At 41.2% G+C, this 23,657-nt stretch overlaps 1 protein-coding gene across 5 annotated transcripts in view; it reads right to left on the reverse strand.

Moving 5' to 3' along the window:
* sez6l (seizure related 6 homolog (mouse)-like) overlaps positions 1-23,657 on the reverse strand; it is a 101,689-nt gene that overhangs the window by 26,051 nt on the left and 51,981 nt on the right. For all 5 annotated transcript variants that reach the window (XM_026172826.1, XM_026172827.1, XM_026172825.1 and 2 more), the window contains exons 4-9: positions 17,303-17,498; positions 4,737-4,922; positions 4,439-4,610; positions 3,929-4,095; positions 3,233-3,427; positions 2,498-2,636 (exon numbers count right to left, since the gene is read on the reverse strand). In XM_026172826.1, coding sequence (XP_026028611.1) covers positions 2,498-2,636; positions 3,233-3,427; positions 3,929-4,095; positions 4,439-4,610; positions 4,737-4,922; positions 17,303-17,498 — 1,055 coding nt within the window. The remainder of the gene's footprint in view (positions 1-2,497; positions 2,637-3,232; positions 3,428-3,928; positions 4,096-4,438; positions 4,611-4,736; positions 4,923-17,302; positions 17,499-23,657) is intronic.

Raw genomic sequence — 23,657 nt, forward strand, 5'->3', positions numbered from 1 at the left:
TGGTTCGGGCATCTGACAAGGATGCCTCCTGGGCGCCTCCTGGGGTTGGTGTTCCAGGCATGTCCCACTGGGAGGAGGCCCCGGGGCAGACCCAGGACACGCTGGAGAGATTATATCTCTCGGCTGGCCTGGGAACGCCTTGGTGTTCCCCCGGATAAGCTGGAGGAGGTGGCTGGGGAGAGGGAGGTCTGGGCTTCTCTGCTTAGGCTGCTGCCCCCGCGACCAGGCCCCGGATAAAGCGGATGAAGATGGATGGATAATTCAAAACCTGTTTTATATTTTAGATTCTTCAAAATAGCCACCCTTTGCTTTGATTGCTGCTTTGTACACTCTTGGCATTCTCTCGATGGCCCGCATGAGGTATTCACCTGAAATCATTTTTCAAAAGTCAACAGTCTTGAAATAGTGCTGAGCACTTACTGGCCCCTTTGCCTTCACTCTGTGGTCCATCTCGTCCTAAACCATCTCGATTGGGTTTAGGTCAGGTGACTGTGGAGGCCAGGCCATCTGACGCAATCACTGTCCTTCTTGGTCAGTTAGCCCTTACACTGCCTGGAGGTGTATTTTGGGTCACTGTCTTGTTAAAATTAAATGACGTTCCAACTAAATGCAAACCAGATGGGATGGCATGTTGCTGCAGGATGCTGTGGTAGACATCCTGTTTCAGTGTGCCTTCAATTTTGAATAAATCCTTCTCCATGCTTCACAGTGGGAACCATGCACATAGAGACAATCCATTCACCTTTTCTGCACTGCACAAAGACATCACGGGTGGAACCAAAGATCTCAAATCTGGACTCATTAGACTCTTCTAATGTCCATTCTTTGTGTTTCTATGAGCACATATATCTCTTCTGCTTTTTGCTTTTCCTTAGTAGTAGTTTCTTAGCAGCTGTTTGACCAAAAAGGCTGTTTTACACAGTCTCCTCTGAACAGTTGATGTAGAGATCTGTCTGCTGCTGGAACTCCCTGTTGCATTTATCTGGGCTCTAATCTGAGGTGCTGTTAACTTGCCTTTTCTGGGGTGATGACGCAGATAAATTTATGCTCAGCAGCAGAGGTGACCTCTCTTCACCATACCGTACCTGGCTTCCCACTGTGACAATTTCCTACTGATGTATACAGCTGGACAGTTGACACCCCTTTACCTGCTGGGACAAAATGGCCCCCGGCCCTCTGTTCAAAGTGTCCGTCTGCAGAATAAAAGGTAGGGAGAAGTTAGGAGTGTAGAGCAGGGGTTCCCCACAGACAGCTTTCTTTACCTGCACCCTTTCAGGTGAGATCAGTCAAGGGTTGGTCAGGCCCGCCAAGCCTGGCATGAACTGGAGGTAGTAACCAGCCAGCCCCAAGGACCCCCTCACCCCTTTTATGGTCTTGGGACAGAAATCGACAGCTGCTGTTTCATCCATCTGTGGATGCACCTGCCTTCATCCAAAGAAAACCTCAAATACTGTACCTCCCTTTGTCCAACCACACACTTCTTCGTGTTGGCCATGAGCCCTGCCCTGGAATGTGGCTGGGAACAAGCCAAACAGAAGTGGTAAAAACCGTACAGAGTGGAGAAGGCCATTTTTTCTTTGAACTCTGCAGACAAGGGTATCTGCCAGAAGCCCTTGGTTAAACCTAGTGCTCACTCCACTGTTCATGGTCGAGGAGCTCATCGACCTGGGGCATTGGTTAGGCATCATCCTGTGACACCTCATTTACCTTTCAGTAGTCGGCACAGAACTGTACAGAGTAGTCCTGTATTGATTGTCTGTTATATGTAGCACCATGGTCTTGGAGGAACGCTGTCTTGTTTCACTGTGTACTGTACCACTGCACATGTTTAAAATGACAATAAAGCCACTTGACTTGACTTGAGAACCAATTTTTCTTCTCCACAAGAAGTAATTAACTTTGATATAGAAGAAGGGAGCAATACAAGTACTTTATCTCCTGGTGAAAGATGCCTGAGTTTGTCCCCTCTGTTGTACAGATGCTCCTAACATTCCTGGGCCTGGAGAAAATTTCCCCTGTATTTAATTTGCAGCAGATATTCGTGGATGTCCCCATGCATACACATAACCTCCACCCTCTCTGCCTCCAAAAAAGTTAAAGACAAAAGTTAGGTTTGGTTGCGTCAAACTTTGGAAGAGAGCAGAACTCCAAAAGTTGATTCTGTTCATCTGGACGTAGCGTTTTGTGGGAGTAACATTTCGTCACTCATCCAAGTGACTTCTTCAGTCTCAGCTGACTGCAGTTTTCCCCATCCTTATAAACAGTACATTTGCATTATTAAGATTAAGGAACTGACCTCCCAGCCCATTGTTCCTTCAGTGGGCTGGTTTCAGTCATTATGCACATGTACTGTATGCACAAAACGCTACGTCCAGATGAACAGAATCAACTTTTGGGGATTTACTTACCTGGATGATTGAGCATGTATCAAGACGAAGAGAGCAGAAGTTGTAATGTGCATGAGTGTGTATGTATGTGTGTTGGTGTTTTTCCTCACAGTTGTACATCAAGCAACACCCGCTTGTCCTCGCCAACATGTATCCTCCAGCTGCAGTCCTCTCCTTCTCCATACCATTCTGGCCAGTTTGGAGACAAAATTAACCCTCCTGGACCCGACAAATCACCTCCACACTGTGCTGCAGAGGATAGGTGGAGGACATATGGCAGAAGAAAATGTGAGAGTTCCTGTTTTGAGAACTAGAATTACTAAACAACTGTCTTTTCTGTCTATGTATTTTTTAGTCATATATAATTCACGTCCAGGAATGAACACACACACACACACACACACACACACACAATTAAAATTGCTTAAAATCTAAAGATTACATTTTATAAGTTTTTCATGATCTGCTCCGAGACTAAGCTCATTATTTTAATGTTTTCTTTTGTAATTAGGTTCAGTGCAGTAAGTGGTCAAAGCAGATTTTGATTCAAGAATTGAAATCATATGTGGCAGAAAACAAAGTGTGTTAGCCTGGGTTACAAGTCAAATGGATAAAAAATACCACCTCTAGTTATTGTAATAATATCCGAATAACAAATTTATTATTTTTACACCTACTCATGAATAGGTGGATAAAACAGGTCGAAATAAGGTTATGTAGTTAAGGAATTCTGTTGAATCTGACGTGAAAGGTATTTTGACAGAACCCTCAAAAATAGAACATTTATGGTCTTATCCTAATCTGTCATGAAGCCTCCTCTCTTCACTTTCTGCCTTCATTTTTACCTTTGCACAGAGGCTCAGTGTCATTCCAGTACGGATCTCTGGCACTGATGCATTCAATCACAGGGGGACCTTGCTCTAAGGAGTGGCCTGGATCACAAGTAAACTGAACCACTGTTCCAACTCCATACAGAGGGTCGGAGGTGGTGAAGTTTCCATTCTGAAGATATGGCTCGTAACAGTGGCCGCGTTCAAAAGCTGAAAGAGAAAATAGAAAGCTCTGTAAAATGAATATCAAAATGTTTATGCTTTTTTGAATGTGATTTTTCCTAACACATCGCCTCCAATTTACAATAACTAAATGTCAAATGATGTATAGTTTTTGCATTTATTATCTGTTAAACCACACATTTATAATAAATTGTATAGAGATTATTCTTTGGTTGTTTTCTTCTCTTCATTGATACTGACAAACATTTTGAAGGGTATTTTTTCCATCCTCTGGCTATTTGAGACTGCCAAAAACAACTAACATGCTGGCTAATATAATGATTAAGAACCTGCTTGCTTCCTGGCAATCTATTAAAAATCTGATTAACAGTCCATCTGCAAAAATAAACACTGGTCTTTTTACCAGTGGTCTTCTGTTTGCTTACATAATTATGCATTAATTACAAATATAATTGTTTGAACTGCTCTCCAAGAATGTAGTTCATGTTTAATTTTTGTGCCCAACTAGATCTACAGTGGCTTCTGCACCTTCATAGCGGATATTGAATCCTGTGTTGTGGTTGGGCTGATCCGTGATGAATTGGATTCTTACAGCTGGACCTTCGCTGATCACTCCTTCAAAGGGTATCTGACCCCCCCGACCTGAATCAAACAGCACCACAGAGCCAGCGTCCAGCCCACTCCACAACACCAACCTAAGGCGACACAGAGATGGTGTTAATGAATGGATTAGTGGTGTGTGATAATACAAAATTTAGTACCAATTGAATACAGTGCCAGTACTGCTGATATCAAGAACAGGTATCTGATCATTTTTATTGTTGTACATCTCTTTAAAGTAATTCCCTGTGTGTCTCTTTGTATCTTTTGTGGTAATTACTGATAATTACCAGCGGTAATTGTTTAGTTTGAGATCTTTCTGCAACTCTGTGCGGTCTTTTCTGGTTTTAGTCATTTTGCATCTGACCCTTAGGGCCTTTGGAGCTGTACCTGATATGCCTATTCAGATATTCATCCATACAATATGGTTGCTTTTACCTGTCAGTTGGTCCCAAGGCCAGTCTCTCCAGGTGGAGATGCAGCCTCTGGTCTTTGGGTGCTTCAAGGGACCAGGAGCAGGAGCGATCCAAGGTGGCATTAGGGCCATGGTGGGGAGATGGGGAGAGCACTCGTCCCACTGTAGCATTCTTCACTGTTCCCCCACAAAGAGCTGAAGAGCAGAACACTCAATTTGAATTTGTTAGTGGAGTATCTTTCACAAAAAGTGAAATGAAGTATCCTTTTTGCTACAGAATTTTAAGAAAAACTGTAAAGAAACCGTTCTATACACACTCACCCCTGCACACAGGTTCCTTATCACTCCAAACTGGCAAGGAGGCATTAAGGCAGGTAAGCACTGGTTCCCCACGCAAGTGGTAACCCATGTGGCAGTGAAAGCGCGCATTCCCTCCAGGGAGCAGGTCCAGTACAGATACATCTCCGAAATGAGGTCTCTTTGGCAGGGAGCAACTCAGCCTGAAGACTACACAAGGATAGAGGAATGTGAAGTAAGTGAGTACTATTACAATAACATTAGGTTAGTTTAGACCAGTACACAGCAAAATCTCCAGTGTTAAATTAACACTAGAGTGTCTATATGGGTCCACTCCTCTGAGTGTTAAATACAACACTGTTGAGTGTTAAATTAACACTTTTGACAGTGTTATATGTTTAAAAGTAACCTAGTCAGCTTTGAAGATTAACAATGGCTAACACTGAGCAGTGCTGATTTTGTAACGCTGGAAAATAACTCAAAATGTTAGAAATATTCCAGTGTTAGAAAATCAGCACTGCTCAGTGTTAGTCTTTGTTAGCGAGTCACAGCTTGAGGGCAGCAAAAAAAATTTTGTTTTGTACCTGCGGGCCGTGGGACATCATAAGTTATTAATTGAAGACACCAGGGACTACTGTTATCCATGAAAATCTCAGTTACAATACAGCTTCCCATCGCTTGATGGGAGTTGTTTAATCAGCCTAAATAAGCAAGCAGAAGAAGACCCCGTTTGCAGTTAGCAAAAGATATGGAGAAGCTCTTAAAATGCAAAAATGAAGATGAAAGTGGCAAGCCCACCTCCCAAAAGGCAAAATGTTTGTACAAGTATAACTCTGACTTCCTGAAGTATGGGTTTGTGAATGGAGGAAACGAGGCAGACCCAATGTGTGGAGTGTGGACTAATGCTATCCAACGAAGCACTGAAGCCTTTGAAATTAAAATGCCATCTCGAAACCAAACATCCCACACTCGCAAGAAATATTAAAAGGAGCTGCTAATGCAGAAACGGTGTGTTGTGTCACTGACTGGTAACTCTAATTGTGTTTTAAAAGCTACCTCGTATCCAGACTTGTGGCACAGAGTAAAAATTCTTTCACTATAGCGGAGGAGTTGATTTTGCCTGCCGCTGTACATATGTGCCATGACATGATCAGAGAGGCTGCTGCAAAGAAGCTACTGACCCTCCTACTCTCAAACGACACTATGAGCCACCGTATCACAGACATAGACTTAGATACGGCATCAGCTTCTGGAAAGAATAAAAAGTAGTCCATTTTTCTCTTTGCAACTAGACGAGTCCACTGATGTCACGAATGGTGCATTGCTGCAGATTTTTGTTCGTTATCGCTGGGACAGCAGTTTGCATGAAGACATGCGGTTTTGTGGAGAGCTACCAGCACGAGCCATGGCTCAGGAATGTTTCCACTGCATTGACAACTATTTCACTGAGAACGACCTGGACTGGCAGAAATGTGTTGGGGTGTGCATTGATGGTGCAGCTTCAATGACTGGCAGGCATCATTAGGCAGATCTTTGATAGTGCACCAGAAGCTAAATGGACCCACTGTTTTCTCCACAGTGAAAGCCTTGCAGCAAAAAAGATGTCACCAGAGTTCCACGAGGTGATGGATGTAAGTCTAAAAACTATCGATTTCATTAAAAATAACTCCAGATGTTTTGCCAAGCTTTGTGAGGACATGGAAGCAGATCATGTCCATCTGCTGCTACCACAGTGAGGAGAGATGGCTTTCAAGAGGAAGTGTTTGTTTGAACTGAGGAATAAGGTCTCTTCTTTTCTCACGGGGAAAAAAATCTCCTCTTGCACATCATTAAGCTAAACTTGCTTATCTCTGTCACATTTTTTTCACTGCTGAACGAGTTGAACATCTCACTTGAAGAGAGAAACAGCAACATGTTTTTTGTTGCAGACAAAGTTGAAGCTTTACAAGAGGAAACAGGAAAAGAGAAGGACATGTTTCCACTTTTGTGACCCTGTCTGTCAGCACCTTTCACAACTGACAGAGATATTCGATGAATATTTCCCTGAGGATCCCAGAGAAGGACACATGTGGATTTTGGACCCATTTTCTGCGGATCCCGCTGAAAATGATGTTGCATTGCCCTCACATCTGCAGTCCCAGCTTCTGGAAGTTTCCACCGACAGCACTTTAAAGTTGGGGCAAACTGGACCTGGGCTTCTTCTGAATTGCTGTCTCAAAAGGAGTACCCATGTCTGGCACTGAGAGCTCTGAAACTCTTTCTCCCATTCACAACAACATATCTGTGTGAATCAGGATTTTCCATCGTGGCCTCAACCAAGACCATAGCCCGACTCTGAGAATGAGCCTTTCCCCCATTCCACCCAGACTGGACCTGGATTTGTGTCTCAGAGGTAGGCTCAAGTGTCTCATTAAGAGGTGAACATAAAAGGGGAGTTGCAGTTTACCAAAAAAATGTTGTGACTGTTGTTGTTCATTTGTCTCAAATATAAAGACTAACTTCTGGTTCTGCCAATGAAAAAAAGTTTACTGCTGAAGCAACTTTCATATTCACTCACAGATTATAAGGCTATATTTTCATTTGTAGTTTATTTAAATTTTATAAGCTTATTCATTTATTATTTAGAAAATATTTTGAGTATATTTATTTTATCACCACATTATTTATCCAATTTTTCCCTTTTTTCTTGTCTCTTTTGCTGTAGTAAAATTGAATTATTAATCATTTTTGTGTTATTAAGCCTGACTTGAGCCTTTCAATTTCTACTTGCAGTTTGATTTGTTCCATGAATAGTTAACCTTTTTGGCATTTTGTTGTATCTGCAGGTTCAGATTTGATTTAGTTATTAAATATAAATCAAACAAAAAGAAACTTTAATCTTTTCAATACATTGTTAATATCTGAATGGGCCCTGGGTTTTTTTTGTAGCGGAAAAGTTGGGCCCAGAGGTAAAAAAGGTTAAGAACCCCTGGACTACACTATGCAATCACTTAAACACTGGAATCCAAAGTATAATCAAATAAACATAATATAGATATATAAATAATATATAAATATCTTATTTGAATTATTAATGGAGAAAAAGCAAGAAACAGAGACTGGTGGGTGAGCTCCAATCACTCCTATCAGCAGAGAGAGAGCAGGTCACTGTGCTGTAAAATCATTTAAATATCTCAATAAAACACCACCTCTGCTTTCAAGGAGAAAATAAAACAAGCAGGAGTTTTCAGTTCTGACATCGTCTGTTTTTAAAAAATTTTTTTTTTACTTTCAACAGAGAATGTAATTTGCAGCATTTCGTGACTTAATCCTCAATTCAATCCATTACTCGCATACTGGGTTGCCATAAAGAATACATTAATACCATGAAAACACATTCATTAATCACAGGCAATCTATTTCTTAACAATTTTAATGACAGATGTATTTTTCCTTTCCTATTTTTATTCCCACTGACACTCCTCTTGTGAATATCTAAACAACAACAGGAGTTATGCAGGTTCACTATGACCACATCACCACAGTAAAACGCCATGCCAGTGTTACAAGATAAAAATTCAGGAAAGTTTTGCCATAGTTCAGAGGCTCCTCAGCAGAGGATGATTTAAAGATGTGCACGTCAGGTCATCTACTGATTGGAAGGTTAGTGGTTCAATTCCTGGCTCCCCTAGTCTGCATGCCAAGTATCCTTGGGCAAGATACTAACCCCAAGTTGCTCTCTGATGCAGCCACCAGAGTGTGAATGTTAACTAGGAAGCAGTGAAAAGCATAGAACAAAGTGCTTGTGTGAATAGCCACGTGTGGCATGCTGTATAAAGCGCTTTGAGTGCTCTGGGGGAGTAGAAAAGTGTTATATAAGAATCTATTTAAATATATGTTTTTCAGTCAATTTAAAATCAAACCTAATACTATGCCAGCTTTTAGTATTTTCATGACATGAATGCCCAAAAAATTTAAAAGCCATCCAAACACCTCCAGAGTTTCAAGGCTGCGAGCAAAAACAGCCAGAAAAACCCCAGCTGCAAATCAGTGTGGTTATTATAGTAAACCCTGCAATCTTTTCTTTGCATATATTTTACTTTAGAAATTGATTGATTGTGACCAACACAAATATTACCAGATGTAGAATTTTGTTGAAGCACACTCACTGATCACTACTGTCTTTTACAGTCTCATTATTTTTCTTTCCTTGTTTGTGAGAGGATTTCTTCAAAACATCTGCTGATTACAATTACTGACAGTCCGGTATAATAACTAGCTTTGTTTGGAACTGTGCATGGCTCTTCTGGATCATTGTTTCACAGAAGAGCATTATCAAGATGTGGTGATAGCCAAATTGGCCAGAAGATATCACTGTGGAGATGGATGTTAGATTGTTTCGAAGCCTTGAAAAGAAAACATTGCTAGAGAGGAAACAATGACGACATTAAAGAGAACACAGGGAGACACAGATAAGATATACACAGGAGATTAGGGTTGCTTAGAAACACTTCGGTGACACAGCTGAACACAGTCTGACTGAGGAGACAGTGGAAGCAAAATCAAACATAATACACATAACACAGGAGCCTATCAAAATAAAACGCTTGACACTTGTACTGGGGAGAAACAGACATAGAGACATGACAGACAAGGAAGACAAAGGAGATAGGAGATGAACATAGGAACATGAAGGGAGAAAACACAGGGACAGGACTACAAGCACAGACAGCCATGAAGACGGAACACAGAGAGAAAAGACAGGCATGGGAGTGAACAAACGTAACAAAGCAAGAACCAGAAACTAGGACAAGGAAGCTCAGATGCACTAGAAAATACAAAACGTAAGACTAATGAATACAGAGAACAAATCCAGTACACAGAAAACAAAACCAGTATATGAAAATCTCTTAAATTCAAAAGACACAGCAAGCAAACTCGTTGACTAGCTTAAGTGAACATTACTGTTTGCTAAAGGTGGCCACAGTATTTTTTCAGCCTCTCATACATCCCAGACTGATAACATCTCAATTTTTACCAGGAAAAAGTAAAACGAATAAAATTAAATAAATATTTTCTTCATACATGCTGTCCTACACGGCTACTATCATGGTTGCTAGGCTACAGAAGCAGCGCTACAGACTCCACCATCCAATTTACCAGGTCCTCACTTCCAGTCATCGCAGCCTTCGACGGTCAATGCAATCCCATCAAATCAGCTGACCTCAATGCCAGCTTGAATCAGCATATGATCGGCTGATATCCTTCTAAACATCACATTGTCAAATCTCATACAAGAAGTGCCATTTAGGTGCCTTTATGCTCCTCCCAGTAGCTGCACATCTACAAAATACTTTGAAACCCACCTGACCCACAGCTCCTCCTTTTATGATGTTTCTGACTTCATCTGAACCAATCTGTTGTCACTTGTTCTATGCTGGGGTCTTGCTGGTGGTTTCCACCTCTAGCTTTCAATGAATGAACCTTAAAGATTAGGAAGGTCACAGAAGCCGGCAGTCTATGCCATAGAGAACATAGAGAAAGGGGCCCGTCAGCTTGAACAGTGGGAGGGATCGCTGAAGTCCCAGTGGTAGAGTATAGTCCACTTCAAGGTGACCAGCCACTAATACACTACATGTAGACTGGGAGTCCCGCCTGAAGGCCCACCACCCAGAGGAGGCACCCTAGGGATCAGGTGTATTATGTTTCTTGTGGCATATTATGGTGATCCAGGGTACGGGCCCTGGCAGTCAAATCCCCGGCTACTGAGGCTGACTTATTAGGATATAGACATCGCCTCTGGTGTGGAAGGAGCCTGAGGTAGTGTGTGAGGTTGAAAGACACTGACTTGATAACTGGGGGAATAAACAGCTGTTCTCTATAATTGAGGGACTGGTGAAAACATTTAAAACAATTTCTAGATATTTGTTTCCTGTATTTGCAGAGGTATCTCCAACATATACTACAAAACAGCTGCATACAGGGAACCACTCACTGATGTTCTGCAGGACACGACCTAACGGGTAAAGGCAGAAAAATAAATGGAACCATGGACAACTTTAATAATGCAGCTTATTTAAATAAAAGGTTTGAAGAACTAAGAAAAGTTATATATTCATAACGTGTGTAAAGTATTTTATAAGGATGTCATGTTTCTGTATCATTTCTTTCCTGTTAGACTCACTTAACCTAACATCAGCCCGTTTAGTCCTCTGATATCTTCAACATGTTAAGTAAATTATACTGCACAGTTTTCTCATTCAATAAAGGAATATTTACTGCATCAGTAAAATTTTTCCATTTTATCTGAAACATCCATCCATCCATTCGCTTCCGCTTATCCTTTTCAGGGTCGCGGAGCAGACCACAGCTGGGATAGGCTCCAGCGGGGCGCTGGAGCCTATCCCAGCTGTCATAGGGCGAAAGGCGGGGTACACCCTGGACAGGTCGCCAGTCTGTCGCAGGGCTAACACACAGGGACAGACAATCATTCACACTCACATTCACACCTAGTGGCAATTTGGATTATCCAATTAACCTAACCCCACAAGCTGCATGTCTTTGGACGGTGGGAGGAAGCCGGAGTACCCGGAGAGAACCCACGCAAACACGGGGAGAACATGCAAACTCCACACAGAAAGACCCCGGCCTGATGGTGGAATTGAACTCAGGACCTTCTTGCTGTGAGGCAACAGTGCTAACCACCGTGCCACCGTGTTGGTGGAAAGCATATATAGTAAAATATCAACTATGTAAATCCTGCTACGTTTGTGCCATCAAAATGAAATGAGATTAGTCTCATGAGCTACAGTAGCAAACTAGCTAGCAAAACTTAGCATCATTGTTGGCTAAAGGGACTCATGGCTGTGGTGTTTTCACAAATACATTGCACCCAAATGAAACAACGCATTTTTCTCTGATAAAAGTTAAATAACATTAAATACAAATTTTCTGTATTTCTGTCAAACATGCTGTCAAATCATAGCCGTAGCTGCTCATGGTGTGATTGCTAGGCAACAGAAACCGCATGTCGTAGGCTAGACCTTCCAATGTAGGCCAGTCTATAGGCCTATGGTCTGTAGTCCAATCCTTTGAAGGATGCAGCCCCTGAATTTGGACACAGCCATAAAGACATGAATGGCCTGTAATTTCTTGCTTCTACATTCACATATGCCATGGCTCTGGGTCTCTTGACCCAGCATTTTGAGTTTTATGCCTTTTGTATTATTATATTCTAATTTTTATAGTTTAAGCCTCAGTTAGTTCTGTTTGAGTTCTCTGTTTCCCTATTTAGTTCTTGTCTGTTTAGGTTCCTCCCAAGTCTGTCTCCCCCACTATGTTGGTTATGGTATCATGTCTTTAGTGTGTGAGTCTGTCAGGTCCCCTGTGTTAGAGTCTCCCTCGCCCTTTGTGTGTCTCAGTGATGTCTTTGTCTCCTTTTGTGTCCATCTTGCTCTCGCTCCCTTTCTTTCCTTCTGTGTCTCATCTCCTCCTCTTCTTTACATTTCCTCTTGTGTCATTCTGTCATGTGTGTTCTTCCTAGCCATCATGTTCTCTGTATTTGTTGTTTAGTTATGTCCATGTCTCATCTCTAGTTCCCTATCACCATGTCAAGTCCATGTGTCTTAGTCTGCCTATTTCCTATTTTATTTTGACAGTCTTGTGGTCCATGTTCAGTGTGTTTAGTTTCACTTCCCCTGTGGCGTCATGTCATTGAACAGAGTGCACTTTAACATTGAAACATTGCCCCCATTAAAAAAATAAAATAAAATAAAAAAAATTTCTGAGGCTTGAATTCTGAAAGACATCCTTCCCAGTCTCTATAGTTAGTTTTAAATAAACATAACACACTTGTCGGTCTTCTTTAAGATACCAGTTGGCTAGCACCTCACGTAATACATGGGCTATATTTTCACTAGTGTGAAAATACAGTCTCTAGACTGAAGACTTTCAGTTCAAAGTCTTCGGTGAGGAAGTGCACTGTGAAACTCATATATGGTTCCGTTGTACGACTTGACCATAGGTCTGTAGTGCTTGCGTAGTTTTCAGCTTGGCTCAGTTCAAACATGACGGTCTTGCGCCATGTTTCGTACATTTGTAGAATGGCGACATGGGAAAAGTAGTTTCGTGAGGGGATCTCCGGTCTGTCATGGTCCTGGGCCATGTGGGCCCAGTATTCTCAGTTCCTTGTATTTTTGTATTTCGTTCCTTATTTAGGTCATGTTTCCTGAGTTGTCCTGTTATGTTGTTCCTTATTTGACTTCCCCTTGTGACTCTTATCCCCTGTGTGCCCCTCTATGTATCTGTGAGCCCTCATCTCCCCTCGTGTTTCATTTCCATGTTTCCCCAGCCCACTATGCCCGTGCTCTCTCTCTCCTCCTGTTTGCACCTCTGTGTACTTCCTGTTTTACTTTGACAGTCTCCCGTCAGTGTTGTTTACTCCTGCCATGTCTTGTTATGTTTATCTGTGTCAGCTGTGTTCCCATGTGTGGCCACTTCCCCTGATCATCCCTCTTGTGTATTTAGTCTCTGTGTTTCATGTAGTCTGTGTCGCGTCGTCTGTGTTTCCACCCTCTATGTTTCCATGCCCGGTCTATTGCATTCTTAGTCATAGCTTTACCTTAGTTATTCCCAGTTTAGGTTTCTGTTTAGCCACGCTATCCCTGCTGTATTTGTATACCTTGTCATCAGCCACAATAAAAGGCTCGCTTTTGTTTAAAGTTCACTCCCGTCTGCTCACCTGTGTTCGCACCTGGGTTCACCATACACACCACCGCACGGTCTGTCACAGCGGACCGTGACACGGTCCACTTTATGTATCAAACTGGTGAAGCCCTCTCTGCTAACCGTATTTACAGGCATCATGTCTTTAGCCAAAAAATGTGTAATGGCCTCTGTTATTTCCTTGTACCGCTTCGACGTTTTCTCATAAGCAGTTCCACTTGAAAAACTCTGATACAGAGACAGCTATTGGACTGCTGCGCTCTTTGTCTTAACATTAGCAACCTTTGTTTGGCTAGCCCTATCTTTCTGGAACTCTTCAAACAGTTCTCTGTGGTTGTATTGAAGATGATGGTGGAGATTAGTCGTGTTTCCTCTGGTGGTTGCCACGAGTGTTCGGCAAGTTTTGCAGAGTACCTGTGTTTGGAGAACGTCGTCTTTATCAAATCCAAAGTACCTCCAAACAAGCGAGGTACTATTTTTTTTTTTTTTAGCCACAAGTTCATAGTAGCATTCTCGTCATGCGTCTCGCTCTCAGCCGTTACAACTCTGACTCGTTGCTGCAGCGTTGTTCGCTCACCACCTACGTAGGAGGCGGGCCTCTAATCCATTTGATTGGTTAATGCCGTGAAGGGCTCTATTCGACTGGTCAAACGTGTAAAGGGGTTTCTTTGATTGGTAAATTCTTTAAAGCGCGTGTGTAAACATTTTAAGGTACCCAATTATCGCAGTTTACACCATCTTTTGCGATGGGCCCATCGCACAGGCTGATATCGTGATGACAATAAATTTTAGGTCAGATCTTGTTCTAATGGTCTTGCCTTAATCATTCATAACTCTGGTTTTGCGCATTATAGTAACATGACTGTCTAACTGATACTTGAAAACTATTACTGAACATCACTAACAGTTGCTATTGCAGTCTTGCTGAGAGAAAATTTAATGTTTAAAGAATCAAAAGGTACACTGTATGATTACTTTGCATATGACTATTTCCACAGGCACTATTCACTTCAAGGATTTTCATGTTAATTCTGAGAATAATTTTTCCCCTCTGCTCCTGCCAAAGGAGGGTAATTGCACATGTCTAATTCATATAATTAAATTAGAAATGTGCATTAGACGATAGTTTCTGGTGTCTTTAGCTTCATGTCTCAGAACAGAATCACTAGTAACCAGAGTTTGATCCCTGGTGGGTGTGTTGCAGAGTGGGGAAAAACTGCACCGGTTACAGTGGGCTGGCAAGCTACGAGTATTTATGAATGCAAAGCCGGGTCTCCAATTTAGTGATCCTAGCCTCCAAAGCTGCCAATAGGCTACATTTATTACCAGTAACATTATTGCTAAAGAAGGCTGAGGATTAATTAAACATCTGACACAATGAGCAGGAAAGTTCAGGAGGGACAGGTGAAGAATCCATGCTGGTAGCAAGTCAGCTATAAGCTAAGCTAGCGAATCCCTAAAGACACAGTGACGGAATACTGTAAATATAATTAGAGAGCGAATCAACAGAGTGTGCTTTTGATGAAGCACATATACATTAGGTTATAAAATAAGAGGTTATATATACGTTTTTAATTAAAGTGGCTATACCGACAAGCTACACATAAAAACCACTGTGTGCTGGAACAGAAACAGGAAATAATACTCTACTGCAGCGACAGCAAACACCAAATAACAGCACCACCCATGAATCTCAGGTTGTAGTTTATAATATAACTCATATCCCAGTGTTTCTCTACTGAATGAAGAGAAGGATTCTGCTGATGCAGAAAAATATCAGTGAGCAACATGATCTGGACTATAAACAAGGTAACAAACAACCTCAAACCTTAAGGTAACAAACACAGTGTGTGACACACTGAAAGGAACAGCTCAGCTGCATCTGTAAAAAGCAGCTGCATCAGTCAACTGGAACTGAAAACATTTAACTATGTGGATCAAAATACACAGGACTTGGAATATTAAATAAATCCAGACAACATCCTCTTCTCGTCTATCAATAACAACTGCTGCTACTATACAAATGAAGAGTATAATCCGAGGATTAAAACTGAGAATAAATTAACAATTATCCACATTAACTGTAGAAGTCTATATGCTAATTTTAATCATATCAAAGAATATCTTAACCAGTTTGCCCATGCATTCAGTGTCATTGCCTGATCGGAAACTTGGATTAACATGGAAAACGGAAAAGACTTTGAACTGGAAGGTTATGAAGTCACATTTATAACTCTGTGAAACAAAGGTGGGGGAGAAGAGGCCTTGTATGTGGGAAAATCCTTGAAATTTAATGTGGTGGATTGTATAACAGTTGAAATTTTTAAAGAAAAAAGAAAAAATGTAATCATTAGCTGTATATACAGAGCTCCAGGTAGTAGTATTGAGACCTTTAAAGACTTGATAGAAGAAACATCTACCGAAATAGCTCACAATAAACTTTTCATTTGTGGAGATCTCAATATTGATTTGCTAAACCCAAATAAACAAAATCACAGAGGAATTTATTAACACGATGTCCTATATGAACCTATTCCCCAAAATTACTAGACCTACCAGGATCACATCACATTATGCAACTCTGATAGGAAACATTTTAACAAATGACATTGAAAATAAGACGGTGATCATCTTCCAATTTTTACAGTCCACGATAGGAATTACAAGATTCATAAAGTGGACAGATAAAAAGAGTACAGACGAGTAAGAACAGAAGAAAGAATAAATGCATTTAAAAAAGCTTTAATGAAACAGGGTGAAATATATCAGAAACAAGACGTTAATGGTGCGTATGATGAATTCCTTAGAATATTTACATTATTGTATAATAATTGTTATTGTATAAAACTGTCCAATAAAGCAATATGGTAGGAAACATAAATTATATACTGTCCATGGATAACAAAAGGTCTGCAACATGCATGGAGAAAGAAGAATGCACTATACAGAGATTTCTTAAAAAAAGAGAAATGAAGATGCTGAAATTAGAAAGATAAGATAAAAGATATTAAAATAAGTTAATCAATATACTAAGATATAGTAAAAAGAAATACTATAAGAGGCAATTAGATGGATAATATTAAAAGATTATGGGAAATACTGAACAGTGTTATAAAATGTAGGGCTAGACTACAGTACATAGTGTAACTTATCAGTACAGATGTATGTAAATGGTGCATGACATTCACATATCTAGCTGCAGAGCCATAACAGATGGTGCCAAGAACCAGCTAATTAAAACATCCAAGGGTGCAACATAGTTTCTCATACTGAGAACCCAATGACTTAAGAAATCAAGTAGTCATGGGCATTTGAAAAATCCTAATTATAACAAGCCATGTAAGCTGTGTGAGACAATATTCCTTGTCTCTTTATGTTGTGTGTGTGTTTTTTTAACCTTGATAACACTTCAGCACTATTCTTCTGTCTAGCGGTAATATAAAAAGAGTAAATGGCTGTAATTAATGGAGAAAGTGGATCGTAGTACTTGGATGCTTCTTCCTTTGGAATAATTACCATATTTATTAATGGATGACACAGCACACATATACACACAGAAACATACACAACAAGGGGACTCTTTATACAAACTCCCATATCCCATATAGTGTCATAACGAGATGAGAGCCAATTAATCAGGGCTCTAATCAGCGAATTAACATGACAGATTCAATCACCATGCAAACTGATTAGGTGAGATGGTTTATGATTCTGTAATTAGCATGTGTATAAAGTGTAAACAGCCCCTTAGGCCCTAATGAAAGTACTATTTATTGAATTTCTATAACCTGTTAATATAAATGAATATTCATGTTTTAGTCATGGCATAAACTGAGTTTTGTACACTCTTTTCAGTAAGTGTGTAAATGAGTGGTGTGTAGACTTACTTTGATAGTGCAGCTGGAAGATACCCATGCTTCCCTCCAGTCCAGAGCAGTAGTAGACAGAGAGAGTGTTAGTGGGACTGCGGATCACCTGACCTTCAACAAGCAGTGTATGGTTGGCCAAGACCAGCAAAGAACCGTGTTCATCAACACCTGTGATAGACAGTTGTTCTCCATCTGAAAGGTTCACGCTCTTCACCTGGAAACAAACACATTAAAAAAATGCATGTTTAACACATCTTGTAGGAAAACTTGAATACATACAGTATTAATGTTTAGATTGCACTCCATCAGGAAGTACTTGGTCATCTGAAGTAAAACAGAGCTCCCTTCAAGTCTCTCACAGTCTGAGGAAACTGTTTTTTCTAACACCAGCAGTGAAGGAGTGCATCAAGATAGACAGCAGTCCCACAGCAAGAGAAAGAGGAATGTGTAATTAATGTGATAATAAAGAGAGATGGCGGGATGTTATTAGGAAGGGAGAGAATTAAGGATTCAAATGACTACTTGTATCTGACTACTTCTATCCTTCAAGCTCAGGTCCTCTACCAGAGGCCTGGGAGCTTGAGGAGAAGATACTGCACAGAGATGTCAGATGTTGTTCCTGCTGGAGCCACTTGCCTAGCTTGGGACTCACTGCACCAAGTGCACCACTGGGACCATCGTTACCTTCACCCTCCACATCTTCTCAAGGTCTTCTCTGAGCCCTTGGTACTTCTCTAGCTTCTCCTGTTCCTTCTTCTAGATGTTGCTGTGGTTCAGTATTGCTACGTCTACCACAGTCATCTTCCTCTGCTTGTCTACCACTACTATGTCCGGTTTGTTAGCCACCTCCATTTTGTCAGTCTGAATCTGGAAATCCCACAGGATCTTACCTCAGTCATTCTCGACCACCCTGGGGACATCTCCCATTTTGACCTTAGGACTTCCAGTCCATACTCAGCACAGATGTTTCTGTATACTATGCCAGACACTTTGTTGTAGCGTTCCATGTGTGCCTTGCCTGCTAGCATCTAGTCTTGCAGTCTGAGACAGAGCAGTCAGCCGAGTAGCTGGTGTTTTGCACCTCTGGTATTCTTGCCTATTCCGTTATGTGCCCTGCTCATGTATTGAGCCATGTGCCTGTTCATCTTGGCCACTATGATGGCTGAGAGGAGCTTCCATGTGGTACTGAGGCAGGTGTTTGGCCGGTAGTTGGATGGGACTGGTCCCTTATGGGGGTCCTTGGGGATTAGGACACTCCAGCCATTCTGGGTGTCTCTCATCAACTAGCAGCGGGTTTGTTTGTGCTGCCAGATGCTCGTGGAATACATTCAGCTTCTTCAGCCAGTAGGCATGAATCATGTCGGGGCCTGGTGCTCTCCAACTCTTCATACTGGAGACCCTTTCTTGGATGTCTCCCACTGCTATTTAAAATGGACCTGTTCAGGGAGGTTGCTGTGGTCTGTTCTTAGACCCAGCATTGCTGTTATGGATTGCGTCCTTCTGCCACACGCTCTTCCAGTATTGCTCCGTCTCCAACCTTGGTGGTGTTGTGCTCATATTGTTCCCCTGCCACTGAGAGTACACGTTTGCTGGTTCTTTGGAGAACAGCTGGCTTATTTCCTGCCTTTTATCTCTCTGGTGTATCTCTTCAAGCGGCTGTCCAAGGCTGTGAGTGTTTGCTTGGCAGTTTCCAAGACCTCAGGTATGGACAGCTTGTTATACTTCTTAGGCACCTTCATCACTGAACCTTTCTGTACTGATCACTGAGGGTACTTCACGTAGTCTTGGTATCCGGCTATATATCTTTCAGGTCAGTTCTTCTCGCACTCATCGACCCTTCTTTCATCACACTTGGGGCTTGGTAACCTATCTCAGGTGGGGGTGTTATATCTTCAACCAGGATGACAGGTCAGAGTGGTTGGATATGTGTTGTACCTCGTCAATCTCTACACATGAGTGGAATCCCTTCTTCCGAATGTTGAAACACTGAGCTACTAGTTGTTTAACTAACTTTGAACATAGCAATAAATTCGAAAATTCCTTGCTAACCACAGTTAAAACTAAATAAAGAAAAAACAACAATTTATTCTATAAAGGATTCAACTGGGAACATTATTCATGATCCACAACAAATAAATAAATCTTTCAAATACTTTTACAAAGCTTTATACTCGTCACAGATTAATCCATATTGAAGACATTGAAGAGTTGATCTAAATCTAAATGTATCTAAATCTAAATCTATCAAAACTAAAGGACAAACAGATTGTCTCTTGATTCATCTCTTTCAATATCTGAATTTCACAAAACCCTACAACATCTCTCAAACAATAAAGCCCTAGGGCTAGATGGTGGTCTATGCTAGCAACCACTTTTTTCAGAATGGTAACTCAAATCCAGAATGTTTACAGATCATCTCCAAACAATAACACTGCCATCATTAGTCCATTTCTTAAACCAAGGATCCCATACTCCCATCCAGATACCACCCAATCGCAGTCATAAATGTAGGGATTAGAAAAAAATCACCCTATTCATAATACATCCTGATCAAACAGGTTTAATCAAGAGTAGATGCATATACTTAGGCAAGATATTAACCCCATTCGCTCTCCGATGCATCCATCTGAGTATTAATGTGTTTGAATGTTAGTTAGGAAGCACTAAAAAGCTTAGCAGAAAGTTTTTGTGTGAATGGGTGTGATTGGGTGAATGTGGCATGTTGTATAGCGCACTTTGAGTAGTCCGGAAGAGTAGAAAAAGACTATATAAGAATCAGTCCATTTACCATTTAGACCACAGGTGTCAAACTCCAGGCCTCGAGGGCCGGTGTCCTGCAGGTTTTAGATGTGTCCTTGATCCAACACAGCTGATTTAAATGGTTAAAAACCTCCTCAACATTGTTTTGAAGTTCTCCAGAGGCCTGGTAATGAACTAATCATTTGATTCAGGTGTGTTGACCCAGGGTGATATCGAAAACCTGAAGGACACCGGCCCTTGAGGCCTGGAGTTCAACACCCCTGATTTAACCTTTGTTCCTACGGTCTACCATGATTTGGCAAAAATTTTTAGCAAGGATTTAGCTCTCTTTATCCCACCTCATCATCCTTACAACTGCGGGATAGATTTGCTCCCAGGTGTTCCACTTCCCACTAGTCCGTTATACAGTCTCTCTCCAGCCTTCAGCCTTTGGTTCAGCCTAATCTCTCAAAGTCTTTCATGGTAGGAGTGGATGCTTTGGATTCAGGGGTTGGGGCTGTTATTCCAGACCTCTGAGGGTAAGCTTCGTCCCTGTGCATTCTTTTCTCAGTGCCTCTTTCAGATTGAAAGAAACTCTGACTTGGGTGACCGTGAACTGCTAGTCAACAAACGCATTACACTGGCTGGATGGAACATCCATTGGTCGTTTGGACCGACCACAAGAACCTGACGTACCTGCACGCAGCCAAGAGCCTAAACTCTTGCGAGGTCAGGTGGGTTCTGTTTTTCATACGATTTAATCCGACTATCACATAAAAGCCCGGGTCCTGAAAAGTGACTCCATTAACTCTAGCTCACCAGGTGAATCCGTCTTTGTCAGTCATTGTATACGATAAGTGTACTTACCTTTGTGTCATGTTTTGTTAGGAAACCCAAGAGAGCTGAGCTCTTTTTGTAAATTGAACTGAGATGAGTTTGTGTTTGTTGCCACCGACCACAGGAAGGATTCAGTACATGGGAACTGGGAGGTCATCACGGAAGAAATCACACACTATGGATTGTTTGCAATACATGGTTTTTATTTGTTTATTTGTTTTGTAAATGTAAATAAACACACTGTCGCCAACTCTAAAGTTCCTGTGTTTGGGTCCTGCTTTCTGAAACCCAACATTTTACTTCCTACAAACCATCAATGTGTCTTTTAGACCCCATCCCTATAAGACTCCTCAAAGAAGTCAACGTTAAATATGATCAACCAATCTCTAATAATTGGCTGCGTATCTGACTTCAACCTGGCAGTAGTTAAACTGTTACTTACCATCTCTTGCCCAATTGTCCTAGCTAATTATAGGCCAATCTCCAACCTTCCTTTCATCTCAAAAAAAGTTGAAAGCATTGTCAAACAGCTAACCGATTATCTGCAGAGGAAGGGCTTATTTGAAGAGTATCAGTCAGGTTTTAGAGTTCATCACAGTACAGAAGCAGCTTTGGTGAAGGTTACAAATGATCTTATGGCCTCTGACATTAGACCAGCGGTCGGCAACCCTGGGCACTCGTGCCAGCTGTGGCATGTGAAGGGTTAACTGATGGCACGCCCATAGCTGGACTGGCTATGGTCGTCCAGCTATGGTGATTTTTTGTTTTTACCGGCCAATGGTTTTTGTTGCTGTTGTTGTTGTTTTTGTAATGGTATAAACAATGAGAGGTGGTGGATTGGCCAGATGCTGGCCGATGTGTAAAAATAACTCAGTTGTTTGGTGGTGGCTATTTCGGAGCTTCCACAGAGGCCAGCAGGTGGATGAGGCGTACTAGCTAGCATGACGGAGTTTCTAAACAGCTGGGTGGGTGCTATGATGTTACTGATAGTGAACTTTATTTTATTCATAAGGTTAGTTAGTAAGCTTAGTTGCCAACCGTCCCGTAAAAAACGTAATCGTCTCGTATTCAGAGAAAATATTACGCGTTTCATATTAATAATAATAATGATAATGGATTGCATTTATATAGCGCTTTTCGAGACCCTCAAAGAGCTTTACAATTCCACTATTCATTCACTCTCACATTTACACACTGGTGGAGGCAAGCTACAGTTGTAGCCACAGCTGTCCTGGGGCAGACTGATAGCAGACTGATATTGAGCTGAAAAGGAACGCAGTTTGTCCCGGACTTCATCTACAATGGAAAAAGACACAAGCTGGATTTATTCTGTGTCTTTACGCTGTCAGCTGCCTCTTCTCTCATTCTCTCTCCCGCTCCCTCTCCTGTTGCTACTTTAATCATGAAACTGATCAATGATCAGCTGATCGGCTTTTCTCTCTTGCTTGTTTATTGCTCACTTTCCGCCAGAAAGAGGAAACCAGTGGATGTCACGCTAAACAACAGCAATATATTTAAGACTGATCAGCTGTTGTTAGAATTTATTTAATATTAAGTTCTAGTATCAGCTGATGTTTGCTGGAGCCACAGTCGTAAAAGCTGCTGGTCATGATATCGGTTTGGTTATGTGGTGAGAGGGAAACATGAAGATGAAACGAATCATTACTGAATCATCAGAGCTGAACAGGTGATGGAGAAACAGGTTTACCTTTTAGGTGACATGAATGAGTTGAAGGGAAGTTATGAACTGTTTCTGAGAGACAAATAACCCCAGGATCCTTTGTAGCTGACAGCTGGTAACTGTGCAGGGGCGGGTCTGGCAAAGTTTTGCCAGGGGGCCAGGTAGGGCATTAACAGGGAAAGGGGGACACAAAGATATACTTTTCTTTCTTATTCTCATTTAAAATGTCTAGCTTTTAATAAATATCTGAATCGTACAACCAAAGTTTTCATCTGATGTAAAATGTATAGAAATCATACATATACCAACAAGACAGTGTACATCACTGTCACAACAGCGTTTGTTTTCATTGTTGTGAGGAGACCATAAATAGCATTTGCATTTTTGTTGTACAGTTCATTTGCTGTTATGGATAAAAAGTGTCTTTTTTTGTTTCAAAATAGCTGATAACTATTCGCTGATAGCTGCCAACATCTGCGAACAAATATAATTCTGTAAAGTTCTTCTATATAGTGTGTAACTGTTCATATAGAGCGTTATTAAATTTATTGCTAATGCAATCATATGGCACATTGACTTCTGAGGAAATTTTAGACGGCACTCATCATCAAAAAGGTTGCCGACCCCTGCATTAGACTCATCTCTGTGCTTGTCCTGTGAGACGTCAGTGCAGAGTTCAATACTGTTGGCCATAATATTCTATTAGAGCAATTACAGCATGCTGTAGGTATTACAGGTACTGCACTGCAGTGCTTTGAATCATATCTATCTAATAGACTCATGTAAATGCAGAGTCCTCTTCACACACTAAGGTTAATTATGGAGTTCTACAGGGTTCCATGTTTGGACCAGTTATGTTTACATTATACTTGCTTCCGTTAGGCAGTCTCAACAGAAGGCATAGCATACATTTTCAGTGTTATGCAGATGACACCCAACTTTATCCATCCTTGAAGATAAAGTTGGAAAAGTGTCAGAGTGACACTGAAAAACTAGTTCAAGCATTTATTACTTTTAGGCTGGACTACTGTAATTCGATATTATCAGGATGTCCTAAAAACTCCTGAAAAGGCGTTTCCCTAAAAACCGTGTGACAAATAGCCAGCCAGTCCAAAA

This window comes from Astatotilapia calliptera, chromosome 7 (genome assembly GCF_900246225.1).
Source record: "Astatotilapia calliptera chromosome 7, fAstCal1.2, whole genome shotgun sequence".
Taxonomy (NCBI): Eukaryota; Metazoa; Chordata; class Actinopteri; order Cichliformes; family Cichlidae; genus Astatotilapia; species Astatotilapia calliptera.